A 24,181-nucleotide genomic window follows, 5' to 3' on the forward strand; every position below is an offset into this window, starting at 1 on the left:
AGAACTTCAATGAGAAATTAAGAAATTTGAAAATTATTGTGTATTAAGAACTAATGATATTATATATCTCAAGCTCCAAATGTTACTGTGGTTAGAAACTGCAGAAATTACAACATGCTAAATTCATTTATGTGGTCAGATCATTGTCACATTGTCACTTTTAGTGCACTGATTAAAAGATTCTTTGAAGGGAAGTTAAGAGTTCTTTTGGATAATTTCACTCATCTCCCTAATTCTTTAAAAGTTTAATGCTTATGGTAAGTGATTTCAATGATTGGATTATTTTATTCATTCGGCCAATAGTTTATTAGGCACCTGTGAGTACCAGGTTAACATTATATCTCAAGAAGCATTGAATACAATCAATAAATCCTGTGGATGAGAACAAAGAAATTTTATTTATATTTTCCTCTTACTTGCAGATATAGTTTGGAAAAGAGACATTAGAATGGCTTTGTGAGTATAATCCAAGAAGATATTTAGGCTCCTCTATGTCATTAATACAGAGTCCCATACTAGAATCATTCTCACTACTCTGCTTTCTGAACTTGACTTCAGTCAACTGCCTTTAGAGTCACTGTCTCAGGCTGTCTCATGAAGAGGTGCCTTGAAGTTCAGGTTCCCTTGATTACAGTCTAGGTGACATCAGTCCATAAGGATAGTTTATACTCATCTCAGAGTCTTCATTTCAATAACCCTCAACCTTTGACAGAGAGTTGCTGCATGCACCAGGAGGATGGCCAATCATACCACAGTGAGCACATTCCTTCTGTGGGGATTTTCCAGTTTCCCGGACCTGCAGGATCTCCTCTTCGTGATGATTTTCTCCTCCCATGTGACCATTCTAGCTGCAAATGTGTCCATAATGGTGGCTGTCAAGCTCAATCACAGCCTTCACATCCCCATGTACTTTTTCCTCTGTGGCCTCTCCTTTTCAGAAACTTGTACCACTGTGGTAATCATCCCCCGCATGTTGGTGGACTTGCTATCAGACAGTAAGTCCATTTCTCTTCCTGAGTGTGCCGCACAGATGTTTTTCTTCTTTGGCTTGTCAGGCAATAACTGCTTCATCTTGGCTGCCATGTCCTATGACCGTTACACTGCTATTCACAACCCACTGCACTACTCCATCCTCATGACCCGTAAGATCTGCTTTCAGTTAATGATGGCTGCTTGGTTGGTTGGGTTCCTGGTTTCTATGTGCATTGTCACCATTGTATTCAACTTATCTTTTTGTGACTCCAACTCCATCCAGCACTTCTTTTGCGACATCTCACCTGTGGTCTGCCTTGCTTGTGACTATACTCTGTCTTATGAAACAGCTATTTTTGTGCTCTCTGCCTTTGTGTTGGTGGGCAGCTTTATCTTAATTATGATTTCCTATGTCTTCATTGGGTCCATAGTCATGAAGATGCCTTCTGCCAAGGGGAGGTATAAGGCCTTCTCAACTTGCTCCTCCCACCTCACTGTGGTGTGCATACACTATGGATTTGCTGGCTTTGTCTATTTGAGGCCCAAGAAAAGTGACTCATTCCGTGGAGATATGCTGATAGCTGTGACATATACAGTGCTGACACCTCTGCTTAATCCCATTGTTTACAGTCTAAGAAACAAAGAAATGCAGATTGCCTTAAGAAAGATAGTAGATAGTGCAAATAGGTTCATCCTTCAGATGGTAAATAAAAGAACCCTGAACATTTAAAAATTACAGACTGATGGAAAATAAAAAATGGGAAATTTGATGCCAAAACTCAGTCACTGTGCACTGGTACCAAATCAAATCTTGGAGAAGAGTTTTGGGTGAAGAAGAAAAGAATAGCTTTATTACTTTGACAGGCAAAAGGGGACATAGTGGACTCATGACCCTAAAACTGTGTGTCCCGACCAAGGGGAATTTTATAAGGAGTTTTATGGCACTGTTTCAAGGGTGAGGTTGCTGATAGGAATTAAAATGTGTGCAGGGTTTGCATTCCTGAAAGAGGAGAGTAAAAAGTTTGGCTTGAAGCTCAACATTCAGAAAACTAAGATCATGGCATCTGGTCCCATTACTTCATGGGAAATAGATGGGGAAACAGTGAAAACAGAGTCAGACTTTATTTTTGGGGGCTCCAAAATCACTGCAGATGCTGATTGCAGCCATGAAATTAAAAGACGCTTGCTCCTTGGAAGGAAAGTTATGACCAACCTAGATAGCATATTAAAAAGCAGAGACATTACTTTGCCAACCAAGGTCCGTCTAGTCAAGGCTATGGTTTTTCCCGTGGTCATGTATGGATGTGAGAGTTGGACTGTGAAGAAAGCTGATCGCCAAAGAATTGATGCTTTTGAACTGTGGTGCTGGAGAAGACTCTTGAGAGTCCCTTGGACTGCAAGGAGATCAGTCCTGGGTGTTCACTGGAAGGACTGATGCTAAAGCTGAAACTCCAATACTTTGGCCACCTCATGCGAAGAGTTGACTCATTGGAAAAGAGTCTGATGCTGGGAGGGTTTGGGGGCGGGAGGAGAAGGGGACCACAGAGAATAAGATAGCTGGATGGCATCACCGACTCGATGGACATGAGTTTGAGTGAACTCTGGGAGTTGGTGATGGACAGGGAGGCCTGGCATGCTGTGATTCATGGGGTCGCAAGTAGTCGGACACAACTGAGCGACTGAAGTGAACTGATACATATGTCCTCTCCCTCTTGAACTTCCCTCCCACCTCCCACCCTTTACCATCTCTCTAGGTTGTTGCAGAGTCTTAGTTTGTGTTCCCTGAGTCACACAGCAAATATTCATTTATCTATTTTACATATCGGAGAAGGCAATGGCAACCCACTCCAGTGTTCTTGCCTGGAGAATCCAAGGGACGGGGGAGCCTAGTGGGCTTCCGTCTATGGGGTCACAGAGAGTCGAACACGACTGAAGTGATTTAGCACCATTTTATATATGGTAGTGTATATACTTCCATTGCTGCTCTCTCCATTCATCTCACCCTCTCCTACCTGTGTCTATAAGTCTGTGTTCTATGTCTGTGTCTCCATTGCAGCCCTGCAAATAGGTTCGTCAGTACCATCTTTCTAGATTCCATATGTATGTGTTAATATACAATATTTGTTTTTCTCTTTCTGACTTCATTCTGTATAGTAGGCTGTTTTAGAACTGACTCAAATGCATTCGCAGCCTATTATACAGAGTGAATGGAGAGAGTAGCATGGAAGCACATACACTACCATATGTAAAATAGTTAGCCAATTGTATATATGTACCACAACTTCTTTATCCATTCATCTGTCAGTGAACATCTGGGTTGCTTCTATGTCCTACCTATTGTAAATAGTCCTGCAATGAACACTGGGGTACATGTGTCTTTTTCAGTTTTGGGTTCCTCAGGGTATATGCCTAGAAAGTGATATTGCTGGATCATATGGTAGTTTTGTTGCTAGCTTTTTAGGGAATCTCCATAGAGGCTGCATCAATTTATATTCCTACCAGCAGTGCCAGTAAGCACCAGTGCCCAGACACCCCACGCCAATCCTTCAACAAAACAGAAATACAATCCACACTAGCAGACAGGCTGCCCAAAGCTATATGAAACCAATAGATACCCTAAACCTGCAACTGGACATAACATTGCCCACTGGAGAGACGAGATCCAGCTCCATTGACTAGAACACAGGCACAAGTCCTCCCAGCCAGGAAACCTTCACAGCATACTGGTCCAACCCCACCCACGGGGGACAGACTTTACACGTAAGAAGAACTACTACCTTGAAACTTTCTTTCTGTCTCTCTCTTTCTTTTAATCACACTTTTTATTTCCCTTACATACTTCTACCTCTGCATTGGCCTTCTGTAGTACTGTGAATTTTTCTCTTAAAAAACTTGTTTTTCTTTGATTTTTTTTTTTTGCTCTATTTGCTTTTCTTATTGTTCCATTTTTAGTGCTGTCATTCCTTAATATGTAGAATAACTTAAAAAAAAAACAAACTCAAATATCTACTGTGTATTTTCAGGTTTTAAGGCCCTATTTGTTAAATGTTTCCAAACATTTAGTTTTATTTTCTATGATTTTACTTTGTCATCATCTTTAGACAACAAAAAAGGGATGATTAAATGCTGGGTAACTGCATTCTTACAGATGAAAAAATTCTTTTGCTATTTTGAAAATTAAACATCATTCAAAGAAAAAAAAATACAATAGCAAGTGCTGGAAAACATGCAGAGCAAAGAGAACTGAAATGCAATGCTGAAGAAAGGCAAAATGTTATTACCATTAAAAAAATTTCAATTCTTATAAACATACACCAACCACAATGCCCAGAAATTTCAATCCTTGGTATTTATTTAAGAGAAATGAAAGCACACACAGATCTGATGGAGATCTTTTAGAAGCTTTATTCTTAATTGTCAAAAATCTAGATATTTCTCAAATGTCCATCATTAAAAGGATAGGTTAAAAAAAATGGTGGTTCATTACATCCATGCAATGGCTATGTTTGAGAGGACCATAGCACAATCCAGACTCTCTATAGGCTAGCCTTCACAGTTTCCATGACATCATTCAAAATTATCAACAAAAAAAAGGGGGGGGGGTGACGTCCTTATTTAAGGTAAAGGCCTGGAAAACAACCTCAAGGAAAGGATGAAAATAAAAGGATAAACTTCCATCACAGGAAGCTTCAAAAGGAGCTTTATTTGTTAATAAGAAAAAAGTATAAGAAATGAAAGAATATAAATCAAAGAAATAGAATATATGTCCCTTAGAGAGAAAAAATCTGTATTTCATTCTTCAAAAATATTAATAAAGTTGAAAAACCCATAGGAATATTAATCAAGAAAGGCAAAAATATGCACTATCCAAAAAAGCAAAGAGGCATACCCTCACATTCTGCAGATATTGAAATAGTTAAAATAGATATTATGAACAATTTTTCATGATCAAATCAAGATAGTAGAGTAGAAGGACATGTGCTTATCTTCTCCTATGAGAACTCCAAAATTATAACTCGCTGCTGAACAACCATCAACAGGAGAATATTGGATCCCACCAAAAAAAAAAACCCATGTCCAAGGGCAAAGGAGAAACCCCAGCAAGATAATAGGAGGGGTGAAATTGCATTTAGAATCAAACCCCATTCCTTCCAGAGATGCTCAGAGGGCTCAAACAAAACATTGTGTGCACCAGGAGACCCCACAGAGACTGAGTGAGACCTGCCTTTGAGTGTTTGAGTGTCTCCTGAGGAGGTACACGTCTGCAGTGGGCTGCCGCAGGGGCAGAGGCTCTGGGTCCAGCAGACCTGTGTGTGGCATAAGCCCTCTTGGAGGAGATCACCATTAACCCCACCATAGAGCCACCAGACATTACAAAGGACTTGGGAAACAGACTCTCGGAGGGTACAAACAAAACCTTGTACACATGGACCCAGGAGAAAGGAGCAGTGGCCCCACAAGAGACTGACCCAGACTTTCCTGTGAAGGTCCAGGAGACTCTGGCAGAGGCGTGGGTCTGTGGTGGCCTGCTGCAGGGTCAGGGGCAGTGAATGTGGCAATGCGAGTGTGGGGACTTTTGAAGGAGGTTAACATTATCTTCATTATCTCCACCATAGTTTAGTCTCAAGTGAAACAACAGGGAGGGAACACAGCTTCATCCATCGATAGAAAATTGGATTAAAGATTTACTGAGCATGGCTCCGCCCATCAGGACAGGGCCCAGTTCCCCCCAAGTCAGTCTCTCCCATCAGGAAGCTTCCATAAGCCTCTTATCCTTATCCCTCAGAGGGCGGGCAGAATGAAAACCACAATCACAGAAACCTAATCAAACTGATCACATGGACCACAGCCTTGTCTCACTCAATGAAACTATGAGCCATGCAGTGTAGGGCCACCCAAGATGGTCGGGTCATGGTGGATAGTTCCGACAAAACGCGGTCATCTGGAGAAGGGAATAGCAAACCACTTCAGTATTCTTGCCTTGAGAACCCTGTGAACAGTATGAAAAGGCAAAAAGATAGGACACTGAAAGATGAACTCCCCAGGTCAGTAGGTGCCTATGATACTGGAGGTCAGTGGAGAAATAACTCCAGAAAGAAGGGAGAGATGGAGCCAAAGCAAAAACAATGCCCAGTTGTGGATGTGACTGGTAATGGAAGTAAAGTCCAATGCTGTAAAGAGTAATATTGCATAGGAACCTGGAATGTTAGGTCATGAATCAAAGTAAATTGCAAGTGGTCAAATAGAGATGGCAAGAATTAATATAGACATTTTAGGAATCAATGAACTAACATGAACTGGAATGGGCGAATTTAACTCAGCTGACCATAATATCTACTACTAAGGGAAAGAAGAATCCCTTACAAGAAATGGAGTAGCCCTCATAGTCAACAAGTTCAGTTCAGTTCAGTCGCTTAGTCGTATCCGACTCTTTGTGACCCCATGAATCACAGCACGCCAGGCCTTCCTGTCCATCACCAACTCCCGGAGTTCACTCAAACTCATGTCCATCGAGTCGGTGATGCCATCCAGCCATCTCATTCTCTGTCGTCCCCATCTCCTCCTACCCCCAATCCCTCCTAGCATCAGACTCTTTTCCAGTGAGTCAACTCGTCGCATGAGGTGGCCAAAGTATTGGAGTTTCAGCTTTAGTATCAGTCCTTCCAATGAACATCCAGGATTGATCTCCTTTAGAATGGACTGGTTGGATCTCCTTGCAGTCCAAGGGACTCTCAAGAGTCTTCTCCAGCACCACAGTTCAAAAGCATCAATTGTTCGGCGGTCAGCTTTCTTCACAGTCCAACTCTCACATCCATACATGACCACGGGAAAAACCATAGCCTTGACTAGACGGACCTTTGTTGGCAAAGTAATGTCTCTGCTTTTTAATATGCTATCTAGGCTGGTCATAACTTTCCTTCCAAGGAGCAAGCGTCTTTTAATTTCATGGCTGCAATCAGCATCCGAAGTGATTTTGGAGCCCAAAAAATTAAAGTCTGACACTGTTTCCCCATCTATTTCCCGTGAAGTGATGGGACCAGATGCCATGATCTTCGTTTTCTGAATGTTGAGCTTCAAGCCAACCTTTTCACTCTCCTCTTTCACTTTCATCAAGAGGCTTTTGAGTTCCTCTTCACTTTCTGCCATAAGGGTGGTGTCATCTGCATATCTGAGGTGATTGATATTTCTCCCGGCAATCTTGATTCCAGCTTGTGCTTCTTCCAGCCCAGCGTTCCTCATGATGTACTCTGCATAGAAGTTAAATAAGCAGGGTGACAATATAAAAACCTTTTCCTATTTGGAACCAGTCTGTTGTTCCATATCCAGTTCTAACTGTTGCTTCCTGACCTGCATACAGGTTTCTCAAGAGGCAGGTCAGGTGGTCTGGTATTCCCATCTCTTTCAGAATGTTCCACAGTTTATTGTGATCCACACAGTCAAAGGCTTTGGCATAGTCAATGAAGCAGAAATAGATGTTTTTCTGGAACTCTCTTGCTTTCTCCATGATCCAGTGGATGTTGGCAATTTGATCTCTGGTGCCTCTGCCTTTTCTAAAACCTGCTTGAACATTTGGAAGTTCACGATTCACATACTGCTGAAGCCTAGCTTGGAGAACTTTGAGCATGACTTTACTAGTGTGTGAGATGAGTGCAATTGTGCGGTAGTTTGAGCATTCTTTGGCATTCCTTTCTTTGGGATTGGAATGAAGACTGACCTTTTCCAGTCCTGTGGCCATTGCTGAGTTTTCCAAATTTGCTGGCATATTGAGTGCAGCACCTTCACAGCATCATCTTTCAGGATTTGAAATAGCTCAATTGGAATTCCATCACCTCCACTAGCTTTGTTCGTAGTGATGCTCTCTAAGGCCCACTTGACTTCACATTCCAAGATGTCTGGTTCCAGGTGAGTGATCACGCCATCATGATTATCTTCGTCGTGAAGATCTTTTTTGTACAGTTCTGTGTATTCTTGCCACCTCTTCTTAATATCTTCTGCTTCTGTTAGGTCCATACCATTTCTGTCCTTTATCGAGCCCATCTTTGCATGAAATGTTCCCTTGATATCTTTAATTTTCTTGAAAAGATCTCGTTTTTCCTATTCTGTTGTTTTCCTCTATTTCTTTGCATTGATCACTGAGGAAGGCTTTCTTATCTCTCCTTGCTATTCTTTGGAACTCTGCATTTTCATTCAGATGTTTATATCTTTCCTTTCCTCCTTTGCTTTTCACTTCTTTTCTTTTCACAGCTATTTGTAAGGCCTCCTCAGACAGCCATTTTGCTTTTTTGCATTTCTTTTCCATGGGGATGGTCTTGGTCCCTGTCTCCTGTACAATGTCACGAACCTCCATCCAGAGTTCATCAGGCACTCTATCTATCAGATCGAGACCCTTAAATCTATTTCTTACTTCCACTGTATAATCATAAGGGATTTGATTTAGGTCATATCTGAATGGTCTAATGGCTTTCCCTACTTTCTTCAATTTAAGTCTGAATTTGGCAATAAGGAGTTCATGATCTGAGCCACAGTCAGCTCCTGGTCCTGTTTTTGCTAACTGTATAGAGCTTCTCCATCTTTGGCTGCAAAGAATATAATCAATCTGATTTCGGTGTTGACCATCTGGTGATGTCTATGTGTAGAGTCTTCTCTTGTGTTGTTGGAAGAGGTTGTTTGCTATGACCAGTGCGTTCTCTTGGCAAAACTCTATTAGCCTTTGCCCTGCTTCATTCCGTGCTCCAAGGCCAAATTTGCCTGAGAGTCCTAAATGCAGTACTTGGATGCAATCTCAAAATGACAGAATGATCTCTGTTCATTTCCAAGGCAAACCATTCAATATCACAGTAGTCCAAGTCTATGCCCCAATCAGTAATGCTGAAGAAGCTGAAGATGAATGGTTCTATTAAGACCTACAGGACCTTCTAGAACTAACACCCAAAAAAGATGTCCTTTTTATCATAGGGGACTGGAATGCAAAAGTAGGAAGTCAAGAGATACCTGGAGTAGCAGGCGAATTTGGCCTTGGAGTACAAAATGAAGCAGGGCAAAGGCTAACATAGTTTTGTCGAGAGAACGTACTGGTCATAGCAAACACCCTCTTCCAACAACACAAGAGATACAGGTCGACACATGGACATCATCAGATGGCCAACACCAAAATCAGATTGATTATATTTTCAGCCAAAGATGGAGAAGCTCCATATAGTCAGCAAAAAAAGACTGAGAGCTGACTGTGGGTCAGATCATGAACTCCTTATTGCCAAATTCAGACTTAAACTGAAGAAAGTAGGGAAAACCACTAGACCATTCAGGTATGACCTAATACAAATACCTTACAATTATACAGTGGAAGTGACAGATAAATTCAAGGGATTAGATCTGATAGAGTGCCTGAAGAACTATGGATGGAGGTTCATGACATGGTACAGGAGGCAGGGATCAAGACCATCCCCAAGAAAAAGTAATGCAAAAAGACAAAATGGTTGTCTGAGGAGGCCTTACAAATAGCTATGAAAAGAAGAGAAGCTAAAGGCAAAGGAGAAAAGGAAGGATATACCCATTTGAATGCAGAGTTCCAAAGAATAGCAAGGAGAGATAAGAAAGCCTTCCTCAGTGATCAGTGCAAAAAAATAGAGGAAAACAACAGAATGGGAAAAACTAGAGATCTCTTCAAGAAAATTAGAGATACCAAGGGAACATTTCATGCAAAGATGGGCACAATAAAGAACAGAAATAGACCTAACAGAAGCAGAAGATATTAAGAAGAGGTGGCAAGAATACGCAGAACTATACAAAAAAGATCTTCATGACCAAGATAATCATGATGGTGTGATCACTCACCTAGAGCCAGACATCCTGGAATGTGAAGTCAAGTGGGCCTTAGAAAGCATCACTACGAACAAAGCTAGTGAAGGTGATGGAATTCCAGTTGAGCTATTTCAAATCTTAAAAGATGATGCTGTGAAGGTGCTGCACTCAATATGCCAGCAAATTTGGAAAACTCAGCAGTGGCCACAGGCCTGGAAAAGGTCAGATTTCATTCTAATCCCAAAGAAAGATAATGCCCCAAAATGTTCAAACTACTGCACAATAGGATTCATCTCCCTCACTAGCAAAGTAATGCTCAAAATTCTCCAAGCCAGGCTTCAACAGTACATGAACCATGAACTTCCAGATGTTCAAGCTGGATTTAGAAAAGGCAGAGGAACCAGCGATCAAATTGCCAACATCTGTTTGATAATCAAAATAGCAAGAGAGTCCAGAAAAACATCTGCTTTATTGACCATGCCAACGCCTTTGACTGTGTAGATCACAACAAACTGTGGAAAATTTTACAAGAGATGGGAATACCAGACCACCTTATCTGCCTCCTGAGATATCTGTATGCAGGCCAAGAAACAACAGTTAGAACCAGATATGGAACAACAGACTGGTTCCAAGTTGGTAAAGGAGTACATCTAGGCTGTATATTATCACCCTGCTTATTTAACTTCTATGCAGAGTACATCATGCGAAATGCCAGGCTTAATGAAGCACAAGCTGGAATCATGATTGCCAGGAGAAATATCAATAACTTCAGATATGCAGATGACACCACCCTTATGGCAGAAAGTGAAGAAGAGCTAAAGAGCCTCTTGATAAAAGTTAAAGAGGAAAGTGGTGTACCAGGCTTTATCTAATGAAAGTTCTTGACTTATAATTCTTATTTTACTAATAACTGCTAGCTATGGCTATATTATTCTCTATGTCACTTGTTTCACTGAACCTGTGATATAATGCTGAAGTGACAGTTCCATATGAGATCAATAATTGTAATAATGTGACTCTGGGTATGGGAAAAAGCAAAAAGAGGAAATATTTTCCTGGACCAGGAGGCTAGTAAGACAGTGGTCCAGAGACTTTTGCTACTTGCAAGGCCTGGTCCAATTTTAGCACACTGAGTGGCCCATCACTTCCATAGACCTGGGAATGAGCCTTCCCAGCACCGCGGGACACAATGGCCATGAAATGGTGTCACATGGTCAGATATGTGGCTATGAAGGGACCCTGCTGACTGGAAGTTGGTACTTGCCAGCTGCCTCTACAAAGATTACATCATGACCATTGCAAGCTGCTGACCTCCAATACCCCCTGAAAGAAGTTCAGGGTGAAAATCAGGAATGAGGCACTCTGTGCTCTGAAAAAAAAAACAACAAAAAAACTGGCAGAACAGGCCTTCAGATAGTTAGATCTTTTCAGAAAAAGGTTTTATGAGTTCCAATTCTTGCATCTTCTCATACCTAGAAAAACATTGACGTCATTAATGGTGAAATCTGCTTTGGCTATTAAAAAAAATTTTTTTTTTTTTAAAAAAAGAAAGAGGAAAGTGAAAAAGCTGGCTTAAAATTCAACATTCAGAAAACTAAGATCATGGCATCCTGTCCCATCCCGTAATGGCAAATGGATAGGGAAGAACTGGAAACAGTGAGAGACTTTATTTTGGGGGGCTCCACAATCACTGCACGGAGAAGGCAATGGCAAGCCACTCCAGTACTATTGCCTAGAAAATCCCATGGATGGAGGAGCCTGGTAGGCTGCAGTCCGTGGGGTCGCTAGGGGTCGGACACAACTGAGCGACTTCACTTTCACTTTTCACTTTCACACATTGGAGAAGGAAATGGCAACCCACTCCAGTGTTCTTGCCTGAGAATCCCAGGGACGGGGGAGCCTGGTGGGCTTCCGTCTATGGGGTCACACAGAGTCGGACACGACTGAAGTGACTTAGCAGCAGCAGCAACAATCACTGCAGATGGTGACTGAAACCATAAAATTAAAAGATGCTAGGTCCTCGTAAGAAAAGTTATGACCAACGTAGACAGCATATTAAAAAGCAGAGACATTACTTTGCCAACAAAAGTCTGTCTAGTCAAAACTATGATTTTTCCAGTAGTCATATATGGATGTGAGAGCTTGGCCTTAAAGAAGGCTGAGGGCCAAAGAATTGATGCATTTGAAGTGTGGTGTTGGAAAAGACTCCTGAGAGTTCCTTGGACTGCAAGGAGACCCAACCAGTCCATCCTAAAATAAATCAGTCCTGAATGTTCACTGGAAGGACTGATACTGACGATGAAGCTTCAATACTTTGGCCACCTATTGGGAAGAGTTGATTCATTGGAAAAGACCTTGATGCTGGGGAGGACTGAGGCAAAAGGAGAACCGGGCGACATAGTGTGATGGACTCAATGGACATGAATTTGACCAAACTCTGGGAGACAGTGAAGGAAAGGGAAGCCTGGTGTGCATTAGATAGGGTCCCAAAGGGTCAGACATAACTTAGTGACTGAGTCAATACACTTAAATGTACTTTCTCAAATTGCTATAAAAAGTACCCTTCAACACCTCTCCTTATTGGGTCCTGGACTGATAATAAACAATTTTCCAACCAGCCCAAGGACTACACTTTGAGTACCAATACACTGTGCTTTGTTTCTGTTTACTCACCCATGGTACTCCATGGCTCTTTCCTCACCACCTCATACCTTCAACTCAACAGTCTACAGAGAGAAATTTAGAGCTTTGGTGGTAGTGACTCTTGTTCCATCTCCCACTAGCTTTCTATTCAGAAGGGTTTTTTTTTTTTTGTCCAAGTCTCTGGACAAGGCTTTCATCCAGGTCCTCAGATCCTTTTGTTACAGCTGAAACTTCTATTTATGCCACCTTGATGAGACTTGTGGCTTCACAAGTCATTTCTGGAGAACAAACCAAAGAACCTTTTCCTCAAAGGGGCAAACAGTAATAGCCCTAGGGGATTTGTCATATTCTATGAGAGCCCTTCTTTTCCTCCCAAAGCAGACACCCAGTCTCATCCTCATAGCATCTTCACAACAAGGAAACATAACTATGCTCCTTAAACAAGGGGAGCTGTCAATGGTTTTCATTCTCAGATATTCAGTGCACAACTAAGTAAATAGAAAACATTTACTTTATTATACAGTTCTCTTCAGAATTTAGCATCAGCAATTCTGATTCCGAAAGGTGAGTGCCTTAGTCATGGTTTTTGTTTAAATAAATTTTTGTTTGTTAAATGGGAAATTAAAGATAAACCTTCTCCAGTGTTATCTCTTGACTCCTGCAGAAACTATGGCCTTAGAAAAATTTGAACTGCAGAATGGTTACTCTGTGCACCCAAACCAGGCTGCCTAGGAGTCCCCAGAGTTCAGTGTGGACTGCACAGCCAAAGCCACTGATGAGTTTGTGTAACTGAAACTGTGAAAAGGAAATCAGGAAGAAACCACCTGATGTTCACGTTGTATGAGGCTTATTAGACTTATGCCCTCTAGTCATTATCAAAACAATGCATGCAATGAGGGAAAGGATTGGGGAGAGTCAGAATCTCTGTCTCAAAATTAAGAGCTCTAAAAAGATCCGTAGGTAGCCAATGGAATGCAAGGGAAGGGAGAGAATCAGCTTCATATTATGTGTATGACTGTGACTGATAGAGCCCCAAACAGAGAAGGCATCATATACTGTACTTCTGACTTCTTTTGGATCTGTGAAAATCTCCTGACATGTGTTGAAAGAAAAATTATATTATGATTCTTATCAAAAAATTTTCTTTATCAAAAATAGTTCCTTAGCTCTGATGCATAACCAAACCCTTTTGAGTACTTTGCAGATATCATTTCTTTTAATTTCACAACAAAGCTGCATTACAGGGACAATTATTTCCATTAAAAAAACAAAACTGGGAGTCCAAGAGATTAAAGTGTCAAGTGTAAGTTAAAACAGCTGACCATTGGGAGGCTAGGGATCTAAGTTTTTTGTTCCCAGTCTCCATGACTACTGTCAGCACACATTTTGAAGCTTGCACTGTGCACAGTGAATTCAGGGTTGGCCCCATGAACTCTGCTTGAATCAGAAGGCAGAGCACAAATCCTATATAGGACTTTGCCTCATTCCTTAGACCAGAGTACGTTCAGAGGGTGACAAGGAGAATTGTGAGGGATCTGAAAAGTATGCCACAGGTGGAATAGTGAAGGATCTATGGATGCTTCATTTTCGAAAAGGAGCATGCTGGCTGTGTTCAAACATTTCAATGTTTTGATATAGAAAGGAGATTGTTTGTACCATTAAAGTCATGGGGGATTGAGTGATAAGATTACAAATATATTTCTCATGATAGAGCTAACACTTGTGGCGATAAGCTTTCCTGTCACTAGAGTAATTTAGATGCACTTAATGAAGACTATTCAAAACACATTTTTTAATGAGCTGTAGGTTCTCAACCATTGATTGATTATATTTCACACTTCATTCTGTCAAAGAACTAAGTCCCACTATTGTAAAGACTAAATGCTTTCTCATTCTAAAGTAAGATATTTTAAAATTTTAAGATAAGACATTCAAAGATATTTTGGTGCATATATTATTATTTGTGTCAAATATTCCAAATCTTAACTGAAATAATGTCATTAGCAGAAAATTATCTTTCTTTGAAAATAAGAACCAAAAATAGTGGAAAGTTTCAATGTCATGTTCAGTTCAGTTCAGTCGCTCAGTTGTGTCAGACTCTTTGCGACCCCATGAATCACAGCAGGCCAGGCCTCCCTGTCCATCACCAACTCCTTGAGTTCACTCAAATTCATGTCCATCGAGTGGGTGATGCCATCCAGCCATCTCATTCTCTGTCGTCCCCTTCTCCTCCTGCCCCCAATCCCTCACAGCATCAGAGTCTTTTCCAATGAGTCAACTCGTCGCATGAGGTGGCCAAAGTTTTGGAGTTTCAGCTTTAGCATCAGTCCTTCTAATATCATGTTAGCATGACTATTAAAAGCAAGGAGCATACATAGCAAGACACATTTAGAAAAGTGATTAGAAATAGGTTATAAAGCTCCATGAATACCACATTAAACAGTTTGAAATATAGTATATCCAGTATTTCAGTTATGAATAGTACTTGGGAAATCAAGAAATATATTATTGATAATGCTAAGTAAAAATGTAAATTGCTGTTGTTTAGTCGCTAAGTCATGTCTGACTCTTTCGCAACTGCGTGGACTGAAGACTGCCAGGCTCCTCTGTCCATGGGATTTCCCAGGCAAGACTACTGAAGTAGATTGCCATTTCCTTCTCCAGGGCATCTTCCCAACTCAGGGACTAAACTCATGCCTCCTACATTGGCAGGTGGATTCTTTACCACTGAACCACCAGGAAAACCCCAAAATGTGAATTATAAAATGTAATATATAATATGATTACAAATATGTAAATACTACTTGCAAATGCTACAAAATTAAATCAAAATGGATTGTGAGGCACAATTAGAATTAAGGATTTTTAGGTGAATCTTTCTATAGTTAGATAATTGTATTAAAAAATTAAAAGAAAATGCAAGCAAAAAAATTTGTGAAACTGTAGAAATTACCAGAAGAGATTGATATTTTGCTGAAGATGTGCATAAGTGAAATGTTCAGATCACTAAAATGAATTTCAAGTAACTTTTAAAATTTTATAATACTTTAAATATATACTATTTTCTCATTCTGATAAATATAACTTTCTTTTCCAACTTTCACTGAATCTTAAGTATGCCCTGAAACTATTGCCTTGGATTGCAGTATTTCTCCATCTTCCCTTTTAATTTATCATTAACTCCTCTTTCTCAGGACTGCTTTAAGACATAGGAACTTAGCCTTTGTCACGACATAATGGCAAAACATGAACAGGGTACTAAACTCTTTAATGAAAATGCAGCCAAATACTCAACAAAACAATGAACACAGTTTAGGACATTGGTTTATTACAAATCATGGGGATGCACTTATCTTAATGGACAGTGTATATTTTCTTTGAATTATGGATTAAGAAAAATGTCTAGGAATGGGATTATTTTTAAAATTTTATCACATTTTGTAATGCTATCCTCCCAATTCTATATCCAATTTGTAAGATTACTAGTTCTGATAGTAAAAAATTTGTAAATAGTTAAATGTCCAAATTTGGTGGATGATTAATTACATTAAGGTCTAGTTACTCAATGCACTATCATCTCAAAAATTATGTTTGAGGAATAATAATGTGATCAGATTTTATATTGAAATGCCAAGTAAAAATAGCAGTTTTGAACTTTTATCTACAATGTTAGAAAAGCTCAATTAAAATGCATCCAAAGGGAAAAATGCCTGGAAATAAATTACCAAATTTATAATAGTTGACTTGTGTGACAGTAGCTATATTTGAAAGCTATGTTTCTTTTGAATTTTCAAGTGTTTTTCACCTACATGATTACATAATTTTTATTTAGAAACACACAAGCCATTACTTGACTACCATTGTTACAGACTTTCAATACACTAACAATATCTTCACTGTTATCTCTATAAGACCTTATCCACAAGACCTGGTTTCTCTGGACAAGGAAACTACATTCTCCTCTGGATTCCTATAGCACATTCATTATACTAATCATACATTCATTTATTTAACAAGTCTTTCTTCAGGACATTTTGTTCCCAAGCACTAGTTACTTGTGATACTGAGATAAAATACACACTGTTGCTGGGAGAATGTGTACAAACTGGGGATAGTGAAATTTGAACATGCAAACAACAACAAAAGTCACAAACTAGTATTCTGCTGCTGCTAAGTCACTTCAGTCGTGTCCGACTCTGTGTGACCCCATAGACGGAAGCCCACCAGGCTCCCCCATCCCTGGGATTCTCCAGGCAAGAACACTGGAGTGGGGTGCCATTTCCTTCTCCAATGTGTGAAAGTGAAAAGTGAAAGTGAAGTCGCTCAGTCGTGTCCGACCCTTAGCGACCCCATGGACTGCAGCCTACCAGGCTCCTCCATCCATGGGATTTTCTAGGCAATAGTACTGGAGTGGCTTGCCATTGCCTTATGGCAATTGTTTACATTTCAGGGTCTCAACTAAAGTAGGGAGACTAGCAGTGAAATTGTGGAGATGAGTAAATAAAATCGGGAACTAAATTGTAGATAGAATCAATAGGATTTTATTAAATGTGGTACAAAGAGAGACAAAAGGAAAGATTGGATAGATTATGGTGTCATTCTGCAGACATAAAACATAGGAAGAGTAGTCCAAAGAAGGATGAGTTTGGTTTGGAGGAGGCTGAGTTTCAGGTATTAATTGGATTTCCACCTGGAGACTTCTAAAGAACAACTGAAACTATAGATCTGGAATTCGGGAGAGAGATCCTTGTAGGAGTCAAGGTTCCAGAGGTGTTTTAAAGTAATTAATATAAAAAAAGAACATAATTGAGATCCTGGAAAGTGAGGTTGAACCCTTCTCCTTTTATGCAAAGAGGAAACACACACACAAATCCTGTAAAGCACTGTATTTACAGGCAGCGCAGAAGAGGAAATCACTGTGAATGAGTCTGTGGAATAAGCAAAGAAAACTGAAAATGTGTAGAATGATTGCCTAAAAGAAATGAATATTCACATTTCCCTCAACAGGAACAATTCCCAGAGGACATGGAAGTTGGAAACCACACCAGCATGTCGGAGTTCATCCTTTTGGGGTTAACAGAGGATCCTACACTTTGTGTCATCTTCTTTGTGCTATTTCTAGGCATATATGTTATCATTTTAGTGGGCAATATCACCATAATTATTTTAATAGCAAGTTGTTCCCAGCTTCACTCCCCTATGTACCTTTTCCTTGGCCATTTGGCTTTTGTTGACATTGGTTGTTCTACATCTGTCACACCTATGATGATTATAGGATTTCTTAGACATGGACTAGCCCTCCCAGTTGCTGGCTGTGAAGCCCAGCTCTGTTCTATGGTGATGTTTGGGTCAGCTGAGTGCTTCCTGCTGGCTGTCATGGCCTATGATCGTTATGTGGCCATCTGCCTGCCCCTTTTCTACCCCACCCGTATGTCCCCCAGCGTGTGTGTCCTTTTGGTGGGAGTTTCCTATCTCGGTGGGTGTGTCAATGCTTGGACATTTGGTAGTTGTTTATTGACTCTGTCTTTCTGTGGACCAAATCAGATAGATCACTTTTTCTGTGATTTCTCCCCTCTGTTGAAACTTTCCTGCTCAGATGTCTCCACTATTGAAATGATCCCTTCCATCTCCTCTGGCTCCATCCTTGTGACCACAGTGTCTGTCATAGCTCTCTCTTACATCTGCATCCTCAACACCATCCTGCAGATGCGCTCCACTGAAGGGAGACACAAGGCCTTCTCCACCTGCGCCTCTCACCTCACCGCGGTCTCTCTCTACTATGGAACGATTACCTTCATTTATGTGATGCCCAAATCCAGCTACTCAACTGAGCAGAACAGAGTGCTGTCTGTGTTCTACACAGTGCTGATCCCCATGTTGAACCCCCTCATCTACAGCCTGAGGAACAGAGATGTAAAGGAGGCCCTGAGAAAGGCAAGTGTCAGAATATATTCTTAGGATCCATTGTTAACATTTCAGGTGACCTATAAATTTTTTGTTTACCAATATCACACTTTGGACCTACCAAATATAGCTTAACTGATTGTTTCAATTAAAGTCATACTTCTCTCACTTTTATATATTTGTATACCAAATGGGAGATGCCTTGAAGTCAACAACAATGATAGCAATATTTATCACTGTTATTAACACCTGTAGATGCCTTTGCACCTTTAATTTTTGTAGCAAACAATAATAACTTGCACTTTCTATGTGCCAACTCTGTTCTAAGCTTATTATGTATATTAGCTGGTTTGTTCCTCACAAAAATCGTATGAAGTAGTAGTTACTACTTTTATTTGACAAATGAATTGTGTACAGAGTAGAATGCCCCAAGTCATGCAGCTAGGAAGTTGTGAGACTAGTCTTCGATTGCAGAAAGTCTGGGCGCAAACCCACAATGCTTCGCATTTGATTTTCATAGCAATCTCATGATGCTGGTATTATAAATACTTCAATTTATAGATGAAAATGTTGAGTCTTAGAGAGATCCAATAGTTTGTTCTGGAGACATATTGATTCTAATCCTCCATGCACTTGACCTACACTATAAGCCACAATCAGTCCAAAGACTTGAGCACTGTTAATAATCTAGAAGACTTGAGCAAGGTAATCAAGCCTAAGCTGTTACTTTGCATCCAAATTCTTTTTCCTTTTCCAATATACTTTGACAGCTCCAAGTCCATTTCTTTTCCAATTAAATTTTTTAATGTTTATCAATTTCTACAAAGAAATTAACATTTTTATTGCCTGTGCAATGAATCTGTAGATCATTTTAAGGGAGAAATGACATCTAAACATTTGATGTTATTGTAAAATCACTAATTTTGAATTTTAATCTACCGCAATTTTTAACTTTTTTAGTCCTACTAGACAGTTGATTTTGTATATTAACCTTTTAAATACTGCTGCTTTGTTAAATATTTAAAAATTTTTCTAGGGTCATTTGCAAATGAAGACTTATTTCTTCCCTTAAATCTTTTAGGTCTTTTTGCATTTTTATTATTTACTTTATTTTTGTTGGAATATAGTTGGCACATAAGGCCATATATTCTAGGCGTACAATGCGTTGATTTACTGCATTTACATATTGCAATATGATTTCTAGCTGAGCATAGTTAAAACTTCTATCACCTCACATAATTATCATTTATTTTCTGTGGTGAGAAAACCTAAGATCTAGAGTCTTAGCAACTTTGAAGTTTGTAATGCAGAATTGTTAACAATCAATACTGTACTGTGCATGAGCACCGCAGGACTTAGTACTATCTACCTGTTCTAATTTGTATCTTTGAACAACATATCTCCAGTTACCCTATTTCCTAGCCTTTGGTTATCACCATTCTGGTCTTTGTTTTTATCAATTTGTCTTTTTAATATTCCACATATAATTGATAGCATAATCAGTATGAGTGCATGCCTATTCAGTTGCTCAGTTGTGTCCAACTCTTTGTGACCCCATGGACTGTAGCCCACCAGGCTCCTCAGTCAATGGAATTTTCCAGGCAAGAATGCTAGAGTGGGTTGTCCCCTGAAGAATTGGATAGGGAGGGAGGTGGGAGGGGGGTTCAGGATGGGAGACACATGTACACCCATGGCTGATTCATGCAATGTATGGCAAAAATCACTACAATATTGTAAAGTTATTAGCCTCCAATTAAAATAAATAATTTTTTTTAAAAGGAAAAAAGAATATTAGAGAGGGTTGTCATTTCCTACTCCAGGGGATCTTCCCTCCAGGGATCAGACCCGCGTTTTCTGCATCTACTGTATTGGAAAGTGGATTCTTTACCACCGTGCCACCTGGGAAGTCAGAGTCTGTATAGTTTTATTCTTTTCCTGTCTGACTTATTTCACTTAGCATAAAGCCCTCAAGTTGTATTCATGTTGTTACAAATGGCAGGATTTTCTTCTTTCTCAAGGCTGAATGATATTCCATTGTGGTAAATAGATTTATCACGACTTCTTTATCCATTCATCTGTTGACTGGCACTTTGTTTTCATATCTTGTCTATTGTGGAATAATGTTGCAGTAAGAATGGGAATGTAGGTATATCTTTGAAGTCCTGTTTTTCTCTCCTTCAGATATATATAACCAGAGGTGGAATTAATGGATTACATAGTAGTTCTATTATTGATTTTTTGAAGAATCGCTATACTTTTGTCCTAGTGGCTAAACTGGTTTACATTGCCACAACAGTGTACAAATATTTCCTTATCTCTGTATTCCTGCAACACTTATTATCTCTTATCTTCTTGACAGCTACCCTAACAGATGTGAGGGTATCTCATTGTGGGTTTGATCTCATTTCACTTTCCCACTGGTCATGGGGAAGACTTGGGATTTTCAGTTTTTAAAATTTATTTATTTATTGGAGTTCAGTTGATTTAGAGTATTATATTCATTTGAGGCATTCAGTATTTTTATAGCTCATACTCCACTTAAAGTTGTTGCAAAACAATGGCTATATATCTCTGTTCGGTACAATATATTCTTGTTGCTTATTCATTTTATACATAGTAATTTGTGTCTCTTAATTCCATACCCCTATCTCTCCACTCCTCCCTCCCATGGACGGTAGCTCACCAGGCTCTTCTGTCCATGAAATTCTCCAGGCAAAAATACTGGAGTGGGTAGCCATTCCCTTCTCCAGGGGATCTTCCTGAGCCAGGGATCAAATCTGGGTCTTCTGCATTGAAGGCAGATTCTTTACCATCTGAGCCACCAGGGAAGCCTGTACATTATATTCTTATTGCTTATTCCTTTTATACATAATAGTTTGTGTCTCTTTCCATACCCCTATCTCTCCACTCCTCCCACCCTTCTCTCCACTGATAACCACTAGTCTATTATCTATATCTGTGTGTTCCTGTTTTGCTATATACTTTCACTTGATTTGTTTCACATATAAGTGATAACATAGAGTATAGGTCTTTCTCTATTTGACTTATTTCACTAAATATAATAAATTCTATGTCCATCTACATTGCTGCAAGTGGCAAAATTTCATTCCTTTTTATGGATGAGTAATATTCTGCTGTATATACATATCCCACATCTTCTTTTTCATGAGGACTTAGGTTGCTTCCATATCTTGGCTAGCGTAAATAATGCTTATATGAACATTGGGGTATCTGTATCTTTTCAAAGTAGTATTTTTGTTTTCCTTGGATATATACTCAGCAGTGGAATTACTAGATCATATTGTATTTCTATTTTTAGGTTTTTCAGGAACCTCCATACTGTTTTCCACATAAATCTTGTGAAAAATTCAATGCCATCTGTGCATGCCATACATGCACCAATGGTTTTTTTTTTTTTTTAAAGATTCTTTAATTGTAAAATGCATCTGGACTGGGAGGACAATAAATGAAACATATTCGTTATGTTTTTATGCTTCTCTGAGTGGAGTGATTCTGATAACTTGACACAGTGCATGTAGGGACTCTGAAACTATATCTGGAAGCATTATGAGATATAATGGTCTTAATTATGATCATTTTCAAGGAAGATGGCTCCTTTGCCAGGGCTCTCTCTGGATCTTCTGTGAATACCTGTGAGGATTATGCTCACCAGAGAGAAACACCTGGTACATATGCTGGCATGGTGTATTTTTCACTTATAGTCTTCCATCTGGTTCTTTTCTATAATACTAAGTCATTACTTTTCATTCTGTGATTATATATTTTCAAATAGTCTTTTATGTTTTTAAATAAAATAATGTTATAATCTGTGTCTATCGATTCCCTCATCTTAACACTTAATGGTTCTGCTTCTGATGTTGGTTGTTTGCACTGGCTCCTACTATATGTTTCCTTTGTGTTGGTCATTACGTCTCAATGTGCGCTGGTTACTGTATTTTAATGTTTAGTAGAAAAAAATGAGGCTCAAATTGTTTGCTTATTCAATTCACCCTGAGGTACCACCTGTCCTTGAACTTATATCCAAGTTTAAGGCTTGAGGCTTTCTAGATCTCCAGAGATCTGAGAGATCTGTGTAAAATGTGGTCTCTGAGCATTTCTGTTCGTCCTGAGGATATACGGGAGGTTGTAATCACAATTCTCATCTGGTTTTGTCCTAGGCATTGATGTATGTTCCTCCCATCCCCAAGCATCACTAAATGCAAACCTGGATTGGTAACACTTCCTTCTGGCCTGTCAGATTGTCTCATCGCTGAAGCATATGTGAGTGTTAGGTTTATCTCTCTGGGTTCTCACAGTTGCTGGGGAAGCAATTCCTTCTTATCCTGTAACTTCTACTGTGATATTTAAGATATCTGAAACATCCTATCCTTTGTTTTGGTTATGCTCATCATGGGATTGATTCAAATTACTGACCCTGCCATAATTGGAAAAGAGCCCCCACAGTAAATTACATGCATGTGAGTGGATGATTCGACTTGCACCAATGTACACAGGTATCACTGTATAAAACAGGCAGTGAATGTGCTCATCCTTGCTCAAATGTTATCTTCCCAGTGAGATCTGCACTGACACTTCATGCCCTGGCATGTTAAGCTCCATTACTCTGTCTGCTTTTTCTTTTTCCACAGCACAGACTTTACATCGTCTTAATCGCTAACTTGTTCATTTTATCGTCTCTCATGCTATGAGGTAAATTCTATTAGGGCAAATAGATGCTTGTCACTTATATTTCCAATAGCCCATGACTATCTCTGGAATATAAGAATAGTTCATAATAATTTTTGAATGTATGAAAGAATAAATAACTGAAGGAGATGACAAATGCCTCATGAGTCTGTTAGCAAATATATAGAATCTGTGTCTAAAACAGGAAAGAAGAGACAGGAATGGTCAGTAAATGCAGTTATTGTCAGCATATCAGTTCTGTTCAGTTCAGTTGCTCAGTCGTGTCTGACTCTTTGTGACCCCATGGAACGCAGCATACCAGGCTTCCCTGTCCATCACCAACTCCTAGAGCTTGCTCAAACTCATGACCATTGGTCAGTGATGCCATCCAACTATCTCATCCTCTGTCATCCCCTTCTCCTCCTGCCTTCAATCTTTCCTATCATCAGGGTCTTTTCAAATGAGTCAATTCTTTGCATCAGGTGGCCACAGTATTGGAGTTTCAGCATGAGTCATTTCAATAAATATTCAGGACTGATTTCCTTTAGGATTGACTAGTTTGACCTCCTTGCAGTCCAAGGGACTATCAAGTCTTCTCCAACACCACAATTCAAAAGCATCAGTTCTTTGGTGCTCAGCTTTCTTTAGGTCCAACTCTCACATCCATACATGACTACTGGAAAAACCATAGCTTTGACTAGGAACAAACAAACAAACAAACCTAGCTTTGTCAGTAATGTCTCTGCTTTTTAATAACCTGTCTAGATTTGTCATAGCTTTTCTTCCAAGGAGCAAGTGTCTTTTAATGTCGTGGTGCAGTCACCATCTGCAGTGATTTTGGAGCCCAACAAAATAAAGTCTTTCACTGTTTGCATTGTTTCCTCATCTATTTGCCATGAAGTGATGGGACCAGATGCCATGATCTTAGTTTTTTGAATGCTGAGTTTTAAGCCAACTTTTTCACTCTCTTTCACTTTCATCAAGAGGCTCTTTCGAGAGCACATGGAGGTCAATTAAACCTCTCCAAGGGACAGTTAAAAAATCAGGGGGGAGACAATCTAGTTCCTTCCCACTTACTTAGTAGGATGTAAACCTAGCAATGGAAAAGTCACTCCAACAGTTTGTTCTACTCAGTCCTAGAAGAGTTTAGAGACCCTACTTATTCCCAGAGAAA

At 39.6% G+C, this 24,181-nt stretch overlaps 2 protein-coding genes across 2 annotated transcripts; both read left to right on the plus strand.

Annotated features, from left to right (window-relative positions):
• Positions 1 to 736: 736 nt before the first annotated feature.
• On the plus strand, positions 737 to 1,702 carry LOC129553572 (olfactory receptor 10Z1-like). Its single transcript, XM_055422388.2, has one exon. The coding sequence runs from the start codon at positions 737 to 739 to the stop codon at positions 1,700 to 1,702; it is 966 nt and encodes a 321-aa protein (XP_055278363.2).
• Positions 1,703 to 17,265: 15,563 nt separating this feature from the next.
• LOC129553819 (olfactory receptor 5P1-like) lies at positions 17,266 to 18,375 on the plus strand. Its single transcript, XM_055422529.2, has one exon. The coding sequence runs from the start codon at positions 17,443 to 17,445 to the stop codon at positions 18,373 to 18,375; it is 933 nt and encodes a 310-aa protein (XP_055278504.2). The 5' UTR covers positions 17,266 to 17,442.
• Positions 18,376 to 24,181: the final 5,806 nt, after the last annotated feature.

The sequence above is a fragment of the Moschus berezovskii genome, chromosome 14 (genome assembly GCF_049115385.1).
Source record: "Moschus berezovskii isolate FMDL1 chromosome 14, NW_MosBer_1.0, whole genome shotgun sequence".
Lineage (NCBI taxonomy): Eukaryota > Metazoa > Chordata > Mammalia > Artiodactyla > Moschidae > Moschus > Moschus berezovskii.